At 49.1% G+C, this 11782-nt stretch overlaps 1 protein-coding gene across 3 annotated transcripts in view; it reads right to left on the reverse strand.

The window, feature by feature from the left end:
- Ilrun (inflammation and lipid regulator with UBA-like and NBR1-like domains) overlaps positions 1 to 11177 on the reverse strand; it is a 66103-nt gene extending 54926 nt beyond the window's left edge. For all 3 annotated transcript variants that reach the window (XM_052162988.1, XM_052162989.1, XM_052162987.1), the window contains exon 1: positions 10791 to 11177. In XM_052162988.1, coding sequence (XP_052018948.1) covers positions 10791 to 10948 — 158 coding nt within the window. In that variant the 5' untranslated portion in view covers positions 10949 to 11177. The remainder of the gene's footprint in view (positions 1 to 10790) is intronic.
- Between the last annotated feature and the right edge of the window lie 605 nt (positions 11178 to 11782).

Consider the following 11782-nt stretch of genomic DNA (forward strand, 5'->3'; position numbering starts at 1 on the left):
CTCCTACCCAACAGACAAGCAGGCCTGGCAAAGTGCAGTCAAGTTCTCAGGAAGAAGCTTTGTAACTGTCTCATTCCCAAGATGAACTGCAACATATTCAAGGAGGGAATCTGCAAGCATTCTTGAGAACCATTAAATTAATAAGCCAGATGTGGTGGAACACATCTGTAATCCCAGGGTTCCATCAGTTGAGGTAGGATGGTCAGTAGCACTTCAAGGCCAGTCTTGGATACGGAAACCTTGGCCACTTCCTATAACGATGGAAGAGTTTGGTGTGGCTGTACACATCTGTAACCCCAGCACTGGGGAGGCAACTTGATGCAGGTACTGCCAACTCCAGACCAGCTCTACACGGTGAATTCTAGGCCAGCCAGGAGTACACAGGGAGACTCTAAAAACAACAGTCTATATGGCAAAGTTGCCTATCTTTTTTGTCCTGGACAAGTCAATGTGTTGTAAGTCATAAGTCACAACAAGAAAGAGAGGTTAGGCCGGGCTGTGGTGGCGCACGACTTTAATCCCAGCACTTGGGAGGCAGAGGCAGGGGGCTTTTTTTGTGTGTGTGGTTTTTCGAGACAGGGATTCTCCGTGTAGCCCTGGCTGTCCTGGAACTCACTCTGTAGACCAGGCTGGCCTCAAACTCAGAAATCCACCTGCCTCTGTGTCCCAAGTGCTGGGATTTAAAGGTGTGCACCGACACCACCACCCAGCAGCAGGGGATTTCTGAGTTCAGGGCCAGCCTGGTCTACAGAGTGAGTTCCAGGACAGTCAGGGCTACACAGAGAAACCCTGTCTCAAAAATAAAAATACAAAAACCACAAAAAAACCAACAACAACAAACCACACACACACACACACAAAAACCAAACCACACACACACAAAAAAACAAAAACAAAAACAAAAAACAAACAACAAAAAGAACGAAAGAAAGAGAGGTTAGGCAAGTTAGCAGATATTTTATATTTAAAAACAAACAAAAAAAAATCCACAAATGGGTGGTCAAACAATACATCACTGAAAATGCTAATAAAGAGATCCAATTGGCTGGGCAGTGGTGGTGCACGCCTTTAATTCCAGCTCTTGGGAGGCAGAGGCAGGCAGATTTCTGAGTTCGAGGCCAGCGTGGTCTACAAAGTCAGTCCCAGGACAGCCAGGGCTACACAGAGAAACCCTGTCTCTAAAAACAAAACAAACAAACAAAAACAGAGATTCAATTGTCCCTCAGCGTCCAGAGAGCTGGCTCTGCCCTGCCCACCCCCATGGACACCCAAAGCTGTACCTGTTCAAGCTCAGGACTAAGTAGCACAGGTCTTCTGTGACTATGGACAGCCTCATCCATTCTCCCTTCTGCATCCCACCCAGCACATGCTAAAATACACTGTGAATCCCACATCCATGAGAGGCTGGAGATGGCTCAGTGGTTAGAAAAGCACTGACTACTCTTGCAAAGGTCCTGGGTTTAATTCCCAGGACCCAACAGCAGTTCAGACCCAGCTCATCTTGGGATCCAATGCCCTCTTCTGGCCTCCTAGGACACTAGAGGTGAAGACATGGCACATACACATATGCAGATATTCAGGACACACCCAAAGACACAGAAGATAAAACAGGGTTTGAGACAGGGTTTCTCTGTGTGGCCCCGGCTGTCCTGGAGCTCCCTGGCAGATGTCTGTCTGTCCACGTTCAGTGCAGATGTCTGTCTGTCCACATTCAGTGCAGATGCAACAGAGCTCGATGCTCTGACCATGTTAGATGTGAGCAAGAAGCAGGCGTGGTGGCTCATACCATACCCTAAGCTGCAGGAGGAGGAGGATCACCTGACTAGTCTGTGTTAGAGTGAGACCCAACCAGAAGTGTCGACACAGTCTTTAGAGGGTGGCTGGTCCGTCATAGTCCCCGAGCTGATGAGCACAGCACAGTGACGAAGTGGGAAGCTCAGCAGCTCTCCCAAGAATCACAGGCCTACGCCATCAAGCCTGGCTTTTTATGTGCACATCTACGAGGCAGTGATTGGAAGGCAGAAGCAGGAAAGTTCCATGTCACTGAAAGACAAGGAGACAACTGAGCTCTTATCTCAATGCAGGAGGCCCTATGTCAATTCCTGGGAGTGGAGGAAAAGAAGAAACGTTGGCTCAACAGGTAAATGTTTGCTTTGCAAACCTGATGACTCGAGCTGACACCTAAAACCCACAGAGGAAGAGCTAACTGCCCCTGACCTCTGAGCATCGTGGAAAGCACAGCTTTCTAACACATACTCTATACATTACAGAAAGAGATAGAGACTGCCACGACTGAGCCTCTCTACTAGCTGAGGCAGGAGGACCACAGTGAAATGAGGTCTCTAACAGTTAAGCACATCTCTCCTTAGTCTCATGAGCACCCAGCATGTCTACACACAGCAGAAGATGCTTAGAGACATCTCCTGAGGATGTGTGTGTGTGTGTGTGTGTTACTTTAGTGCTGCTAAATGTGCCAATCCCAGAAAAGAAACAAGCCTGTGATTTCCTAGTCAGGAAGAAAGAGCAGAGCGCATTCTAAGGAGAGGAAGTCCTGGGGCTGCCGGGACCTGAGGCTGTATGGGAAATGGGCACAGGCAATGAAGCTGCCCCCACAGAGAAGTCAGCTGGGCAGAGAATGGATCTACCAGCCATGAGTCCACCACCCAGAACATAGGACGCTTACAACTTCACAGTCAACACAGAAACCTACTGAAAAGGGGGAAGGACTAGAAGACAGATTTCCTCAAAGAAAATATACACATAGTCAACAAACACATGAAAGATATAAAATCAGTAACTAGGAAAATAAGAATGCAGGTTATATAAGGAAGGGCCCGACAAGCCGGTGCAGCAGGCAAGGTGCTCACTGTACAAGCCTCCTGACCTTCATCCTACCCTGACCTCTGTTCACTGGGGCTCCCAAATCCACCGCACAGGCACACAGTGGTACATTTGAAAAGGTGTATCAGTGTTGGCCGCACTGACTAGGATGGTTATTTTTTATTGGGCGTTGTCCTGGCGATGAGGGGAGGAGGAAGTGAGAGAACTGGGACAGGCCCTCATTCATCCCTTGCAGAACTGTGAAGTCACTGGGAAGCCTTAGCAGCCCTCAACCACTGTGGGCCCAGCGCGTGCACTGGCACTGGCAGCCTTCTAAACTTATGGGATCGGGTGCTCGAGCTCCAGAGGGGCAGACAGACAGGCAGCGATGGGAGAAAGGAAGAAAGCAGCCAGACACAAAAGGTCAAATACGTTATCATTCTATTTATAGACTCGTTCCGTCTGAGGTATTGCAACTGAGGGCAGGTGCCAACCATGGTGAGGAGGGGCCAGAGCAGGAGGAAGCGGAGGCAATTCTGCAAAGGTTGCGGCTGCCCCTGGGGTAACTGCTGTGAAATACTGTGAGCCTGTGGGGTAACTGGCCAGACTGCTGGCTCACATGTAATCTCAGCACGCTGAGGGGCAGAGGCAGGAGAGGCTGTAAGCTTTCTGCCAGTAAATTCCAGAGCAGCCTGGTCTACAATGAGTTCTGGGCCAGCCAGGGCTACACAACAGAACCCTGTCTCAAAACAAGACAGTCAATTTTACAGCAGCAATTTTATTCATTCCTAACCACTCCACATGACCAATATTCTATACCCAAAAACAACTTCACACTTGTCACTCACGACCTCAACATGCCTGTCCCAGACCAAACTCTCCACAGCGGCCGCACGAAGCTTTCTGTATCCTGGACCGGGCTGAGACTTCATCCCATCACCTCAGGTAGACTAGGAATCTTCCTAGGCATCACACAGCTTTTCTCTGATCAATCAGGACGGGAGCGACACTTGCTACTTTTCTTTTACACTATGGCTAGCATCTGCCTCTGACATGTTTAAATCCGCCTTGTAGGGCTGGAGTGACTCAGTGGCTAAAGGCCCTGACTTATGCAAGTTCAGTCCCCAACACCCACACTGGGTGACTCACACGTGCTTTTAACTTCAGATGCAGGAATCTAATGCCTCTGTGGGCACCTGCACTCATGTGTGCATACCAACACACTGATGCATGAGCGTGCAGCACAAGTGTGCACTTAATTTTAAATAAAAATACTTAAAAACAAACAAACACAAAGCACTCCCTGGTAGTTAGTCTTCGCTGTTGCGTACACAGCAGATGAACTCCAGGGTGTGGATGGGAAATGGTGTAGGAAACCAGTCCTGGAGCAGTGTGCTGGTGGCTGTGGTGCACACCTTTAATCCCAGCACTGGGGAGGCAGTGACAGATAGACCTCTTGAGTTTGAGGCTAGTCTGGTCTATACAAGTTCCAAGACAGCCAGGGATACACAGAGAAACCCTGTCTTGAAAAAGACCCCCCCCCCAAAAAAAACCTTGTCTTAGAAAAAAAAGAAAAGAATATACCCCCAGGGCTGGTAAGATGACGTAGTGGATAAGAGTGTCTGCGATCAAGCTTGAGTACCTGAGTTTGATCCCCAAGACCTACAATGCAGGAGCCAACCCAATTCCACAATGAGTAGGCATGCCCATGTCCCCTCCCCACAATAATAAGTAACATGTGAGAAGCAAAACACAAGAGCCAGTCCTACCTCTGTAAGGTAACTCTTGTCTGGGACTGGAAGTGCAAGCCCTATGGTAACAGCACATGTAAACACGTTCACTAAGACAGCAGAGTGCTTTTCCTATGCTCACAGCACATGTGAACACGTTCACGAAGACAGCAGAGGGTCAAGGTGGAGGCAGAGCTGTTTAGCAAGAACCTATGCTGGGGACAAAGGCGGAGGGGGAGGGCCCACCACTTCTCGGCAGGCAGCTCACAGCCATCTGTAGCCCCGTCAGACATGGACGCTGTCTGACAAGACCAGGCCGAGCACACTCAAGAACCCATCCGAGCTTTTTAAAAAGGAAACCCTAAAATGAATATGTCCTGTCTAAGCCTCATAAGCCACAGGTTCTAGTACACTGAGTCCCAAATTTTATGTGCTACTTAAAAATAAGTAAAAGTAAGTGTAAAACCAAACCTGGAGCAAGAACTGCTGATTTTCTCAGAAACCATGTTGAGAATAACAGCACCAGACATAACTAGCCCTGTGGGTCATTTTTGGAAGCTAGTGCTTGGCCCGTTTTTCTTTTTCTCCTCTCGGTACTGGGGTCTGAACTCAGCTTTACACAGGTTAAGCACACACCATCAGCGAACGACTCCCTCAGGCAAACTCGCATGGGGCAGGAGGGGGTGTTGAAGCAGGTCTGAGGTACATCTGAGGAGGGCCCTGATCCCTGATCTTCCATCTATAGGGCCAGTAAGCCTGACTCATACATGTGTAAGAAGACAGCTGAAATATCAAGTCTCATCTTTAAATCAGAGACTATATCCGAGAAGTATTAAGGCAGGGCTGTGACTGAGAATGGGGTTAAGCTCAGAGGACACACAGGGGATCACACAAAAGGTAACTCATTTTACACTGAGTTCAGCTGTCTCTCTGGTTAACCTTTACCCAACAGGGAGCTGCTGACAGCACTAACGTCAGGAGGGCATTACTGTATAAGAAGGTTTTCCTCAGTTCCAGAGAGGAGCTACAACTCACCTGTAGAGTGTCTTTCCAGCGCCCAGAGCCTCAGTTTGCAAAGTATACACCAGGTGCACCTATAATCCCAACATCTGGCAGAGGCAGGAGGGTCAATAGTTCAAGGTTATCCTAAGCTGAGGAGCAAACTCATGGCCAGCCTGGGCTATGTGAAACCCTTTCTCAGAGGTAAGAAAATGAGCTGCTCCACCCATGGCAGTGAGCCAAAAAATAATCCCTGCAGGTCCCTGGCTCCGCAGAGGCAGTGTAGATGTTTAACACAGCACGAACCTAAGAATGGCCAACACTATCCCCAACTGTTAGTGAGGGAAAACAAGTACAGCTACAGGTCGGTCCAATGCTAACTCCTTGTGGCTGAGTGTGGTATGCACGCATTTAATTCCCACACTTGGGAGATCTATGTGAGTTTGAAGCCAGCCTGGTCTTCAGAGGAAGTTCATGGACAGACCTATCTCAAGAAAGGAAAGGAAAAAACAAAAACAAAAACAGGTATTTACACTGAACTTTATCTGAACACATACACAAGAGAATGCTTTAGAGAATAGAAAATGAATTGCACCCTTAAAATCAGTTAAAATGGCGACATCACTAAGTGTATCTTACATTTTCTCTCTATTCTGATACAAGACAAGGATTCACTCAGCCAGATTGCCCTGATTCAGTGCCATCCTGTCCTTCCTTGCCTTCCTTCCACGTGCACATTACAACACACTCACCTCCCACAGAGTCTCCTTTTATTTTTGACATGGGGTTCCACAATGCAGCCCTGGTGTCCTGTAACAACCTATATAATCCAGAGTGGCTTGGATTTACAGAAATCTGCCTGCCTCTGCCTCTCCAATGCTAGAATTAAAAATGTGTGCCCGGCTTCCCATAAATCCTTTAATTCACAGTCCAGTCCCAAGTATGAAAGAAATTCCAGCCGGGCGGTGGTGGTGCACGCCTTTGATCCCAACACTTGGGAGGCAGAGGCAGGCGGATTTCTGAGTTCAAGGCCAGCCTGGTCTTCAGAGTGAGTTCTAGGACAGCCAGGGCTACACAGAAAAACCCTGTCTTGAAAACAAACAAAAAACCCGAAAGAAATTCCACTGACAGTAAATAGTTTGATCTACAAGCTCTTCCATTTATCTGTTTTGGTACCGAGGCTTGAACCCAGAGCATCATGGGTGCTAGGCAACTACTCTAACCACTGAACTACATCCAGTCTTCAGTTTGCCCTTTGGATACTGATTTTTTAAAAAATATTTATTTATTTGTTATATGTAACTACACTGTAACTGTCTTCAGACACTCCAGGAGAGGGAGTCAGATCTCATTACAGATGGTTATGAGCCATCATGTTGTTGCTGGAATATGAACTCAGGACCTCTGGAAGAGCAGTCAGTGCTCTTAAACACTGAACCATCTCTCCAACCCTGGATACTGAATTTATTCATGTAGGACATAATCACTGTCGACCTTAAAGAGAAAGTTCTGACAGTGCTGGCAGTTTAAATAAGTACTAGAAAAATGCTTGAAAGAAAGAAAGAAAGAGAAGAGAAGAGAAGAGAAGAGAAGAGAAGAGAAGAGAAGAGAAGAGAAGAGAAGAGAAGAGAAGAGAAGAGAAGAGAAGAGAAAAGGTTGGAGAGATGGCTTCAGCACGGTTAAGAGCACTTGGCTGCTTTTCCAGAGGTCCTGAGTTCAATTCCCAGCAAACACATGGTGGCTCACAACCATCTGTAATGGAATCCAATGCCCTCTTCTGGTTTGCATGAAGACAAGGCACTCATATACATAAAATAAATAGAAAGGAAGGAAGGAAGAGGGGCTGGAGGGATGGCTAAGTGGTTAAGAGCACTAACTGCTCTTCCAGAGGTTCTGAGTTCAATCTGTAATGAGATCTGATGCCCTCTTCTGGAGTGTCTGAAGATAGCTACAGTGTACTTACATATAATAAATAAATAAATAAATAAATAAGAGAGAGAGAGAGAGAGAGAGAGAGAGAGAGTGAGTTTAAGAATGATGGTGCATGCTTTTGATTCCAGCACTGGGGGAGAGGCTTAGGCAGGCCAGGGCTACAGAGTGAGACCCTGTCTCAAAAGAAACCAAAAACTACAGAACAGAATTACTTGGGAAGGTAGGACAGGCACCTGAATCCCAGTTCCTGGATGTGGAAGCAGGAATCAGGTGCTCTAGGCTGGCCTAGAGTGTGTATGACTCTGACTCAACAAAAGAAAAGGAGGTAGGTAACATACAAGACTGCATGTTCTCTTTTTCTGATCCCAACATGTCAATTTTTTGATGCAGACAACAAACACTCCTTGGGTTTCTTTTTAGAAGACTTGGGATCATCATTTTAGAATAATGGTTTTTAACCATGTTGCAACTTTATTGTTTTGGTTCTTTAATTATTAAGCCCTATTTTATTCTGCCTTTTGTCTATATCTCAAATCTCACAAGCATCTGTCCCTTTGAAGACTTGAATGACACATGTTAAAGAATGTTGTGTAGCATTTATCCAATGATGCCTTTGATTGATTGATTGGTTGGGATCTAGAGACAGGGTTTTTGTGTGGAGCGCTGGCTCTCCTGCTCTGGCCTTGAACTCAGAGATCTGCCTGTCCCTGTCTCCCATGTGCTGGGATTAAGGCATGAAAACTACTAAGGCTCAGGGTACAAATCTTAAGTACACAGCTGTTCCACAGAGTCTTTTTTGTGTAGTTCTGAGAACTTGTATTTTTTAATTAAAAAGTATGAGTGGGGTGGTAGTGGCACATGCCTTTAATCCTATCACCCAGAGGGCAGAGGTAGGTGGATCTCTTGGGAGTTTGAGGCCATCTAGGTGTAGCTAGGAAGTGCCAGGACAGCTGGAGTTACATAATAGAGATTTTGTCTCATAAAAAAAACAAACCCAGTCTTTATTATCACTCTGCTTGAGTCCGGCATGCAAGTGTATGAAGGTCAGGTCAACAGCTGATACGAAGGTTCTCATTGTGCTTTGTTTTTTCCAGACAGGTTTCTATATGTAGACCAGGCTGTCCCAGAAGGCACAGAGATCTACCTGCCTCTGCCTCCAAAGTGCTGGGGCTCGCACAGCCACGCCCAGCTGGGGGAGTCCCGATCTTGTTACTTTTCTCAGCCACATACCTCACCTGTTCCTCACTTGTCACAAACCCTGAAACAGTCTCAGGGAGCACATACCCCTCAAGCATATAAAACCATGCTGGGTTTGTAGTCAGAATAACTGTACTAGTAAACACTGGCAGTACTAAATAAAAACAGCTCGGCCTGATGGCTCACACCTGTAATCCCAGCACTCACAAGACCAAGGATCAATGGCCCCCGAGGCTGTTCAGTATTTAAACAGCCACACCAGGAGAAACTAGAGAGAAACAAAGTTCTTTTCCTATCAAACTGCCAAACTTCCTGGTGTAAATAAGAGGGAAAAAGGAGCTGGGAGGTGGGAAGCAGACAGGCAACAGAACTCTACCCAAGCTAAAGCTCTTAGGAACTAGACTAGAGCAATCCCACTCCTGCATCTGTCCACAACCTACCACTGTCTCAGTCATGGGCTATGCTCATGATTTTTTTTTTAATACGGGCTCTCAATGTACCCTGGGTGGCCTGGAAGTTGCTATGTAGACCAGCCTAGCCTCAACTCACTTCGATGTGCCAGCTTCAGTCTCTGGAGTGCAAGGATTCAAGGTGCGCCCAGATGAAACCCACCTAGTTGGTGCTCAGGAAGTTAGCTACATTTCCAGCATCAGATCATCCGGACCTGACATAGAAGCACAGGAGCTGGAGAGACTGCCCAGCAGAGTGCCTGAACTCCGTTTCTAGCACCTACTACCAGCAGCTCACAGCCCAAATGTACCTGATGCCTCTGGCATCCAAAAGAACCTGCACACAGGAACATACCCACGATTAGTATTTTTAAAAGACACAAACAGAACTCACAAGTACTTGCTTAACTCTAAAGGCTGTGTCTTTTATTCAATGCCTCCCACTTTGCCAGACACTAAAATACAAGCCCCATTCTTGCAATGAGTGTTGTTTAAAGACCAATAGTGAAAACCCGAATCACCTCTGGTTCTCATCACAGATAAGCATCATGGGGTGGGGGTAGGGGTGGGGTGCTAGGCAGGAGGAGGATAAAAATCTAAGCTTACAACCTCTTTTCAGACATTGCTTGAGGCATCGGGTGGACATGGAAATAAATGGGAGTTTGTTCAAGGGATGCCAAGAGAAACAAGATTCCACACGCCAGGGCACTGAACACTCAACACGGGGCAAAGGGCATGCACCTCCTTGCTTTTTGCCCAAATCCTAATTAGTTGCTTCACCTGAGAGCCTTTCAAAGGCAGTCTAATGGTCTCCAGTTCCTCCCTCACCCCGAGTGAACTTAACAACTTCTACTTGGAGACCAGGAGAAAGTTTTCTTACTTATCAAAACAGCAAGTGCCCCTGAAAGAGCCAAGACACACGTCGGTACCTAGACACAGCCCCATCAGTCTGTACAACCCAACGACAAGCCGAAGCACCTGGTCCCCAACCTAAGCATTTCCCCAGTGTTCTGTCAGAACCATTCAGGAAGCCTGACAAAATTCCCAAGGCCAAGCCTCTGCCCAGGACTCCAGTGTCTTCACAAAGTTCCTGCCTCCAAGATCAGCTCCTTCCCTCCACTTTCTGAAGGCTTTTCCCAGTCCTTCTCCCAGGCTTGGAACTCCAGATCCCCCATTAGATGTCACTTCTCCCTGGCACAACTCTTCCTTTCTCACGGTACTCGGGTGATTATCATTTGTGTTCCCTCCGCCCCAAAAGTCATTTTCCTCCTTATCTCTCTCATATAAACATACACACACACACACAATCTATTCTCAGCTCTCCCGCGCCCAGAGTTCGACCTCAGCACCTCACACACTCCCTCGAGTTTCCTCACCGTCCTGTCATGCTCAGCTCCTACACTTCACATCTATTTAAAAGGAAAACACTTCGCAACTCTCGTTTCCTGTGCTTTCTACTCCCAGGACACACGCTTTTCGTCCCAGATCGACTCCCTTGGCTTCCATGCCACCACTTCTCCCCTCTTCAGGCCCGGACTCCCAACCACCTCCTGTCCTGGGCCCTGCCCTGCCGGACCCCGCGAGCGAGCGGGCTCCGGTGTTTTTCCTCCCGCGGGCGCGAGGCCGCTGCCAGCAGGGTTGGCTCCGTGAGGGGCAGGCTCACCAGTTGGTCATGTCCAGGAAGAAGGCGCAGCCGGCCGGGTTGAGCTGGAAGCCGAGTAGCCGCTGGAACTCGGAGATGAGCACGTCCTTGTCTGTGGTGCCCAGGCAGCTGAACTTCTGCATGAGCTCGGGATCCAGGTCCACGTCCATGCCCTCCATGGCGGGGGGCCCGGACGCACAGCTTCCACCGCCCCGACCTGCTTCTCCACGGGCGGCCGCCGCGCCCGGGCCCGGGCCCACGAAGGGCGGCCCGCTGCTGGACGGCGCCGCGCGCGCTGCTCCGAGACAGGCCCCAGGCCTCTCACCGCCTCATGGGCTGCGCGCGCCGCGACGCGCCGCACCGCTCGCTCCCTCTCTTGTTGGCTTTTGGGCTCGCGCTCCCCCCCCTCCCACCCCCCCCAGCGCCCGCCTCCGCCGCCGCCGCTGCCGCCTCCGGAGTTCTCAGCACCGCCGCCTCCGCCTCCTCCCGGGCCGCGCCCAACGCGCACGCGCGGGGCCACCCGGGCCCCGCCCCTTCCTCTCCCGAAAGCCCGCCTTTAGTGACGTCATAACTCGGTGACGTCTCTCGCGTGACCTCACCGCGACGGAGCGGAGGGGGCCAGGAAATGGGAAGCCGGAAAGGGCGGCTCTGGGAGGGTTTCTGTCCTTGCAGGAGTCCCCATGCTGCGTGGGAGGAGTCACGAGTTTGGGTTGTGCTTCTGAGACAGGCAACCCCACCCCTGTTAGGACTGGGAACCAGAAGTCGCTTCTGGGACAGACTAGGGCAAGGTCAAAGTGCAAAAGGCACCACAGAGAGGACTCTTGCTCCTCTGCTCTCGGAGGACTAATTGAAAAAGACTCTTTCCCTGAGGGTCGCAGCGAAGCGCGCTTAGTCTCTGGCCTCTAACTTGAGTTTCTCATGACTGCCTATGTTACCATGCAACCTTAGCATCCTCAAGCAAGCCTCAGTCCCAGGTCCGAGGAACACTCCCCTCGCTGCCAGAACCGATCCTC

Source organism: Apodemus sylvaticus, chromosome 19 (genome assembly GCF_947179515.1).
Source record: "Apodemus sylvaticus chromosome 19, mApoSyl1.1, whole genome shotgun sequence".
Lineage (NCBI taxonomy): Eukaryota > Metazoa > Chordata > Mammalia > Rodentia > Muridae > Apodemus > Apodemus sylvaticus.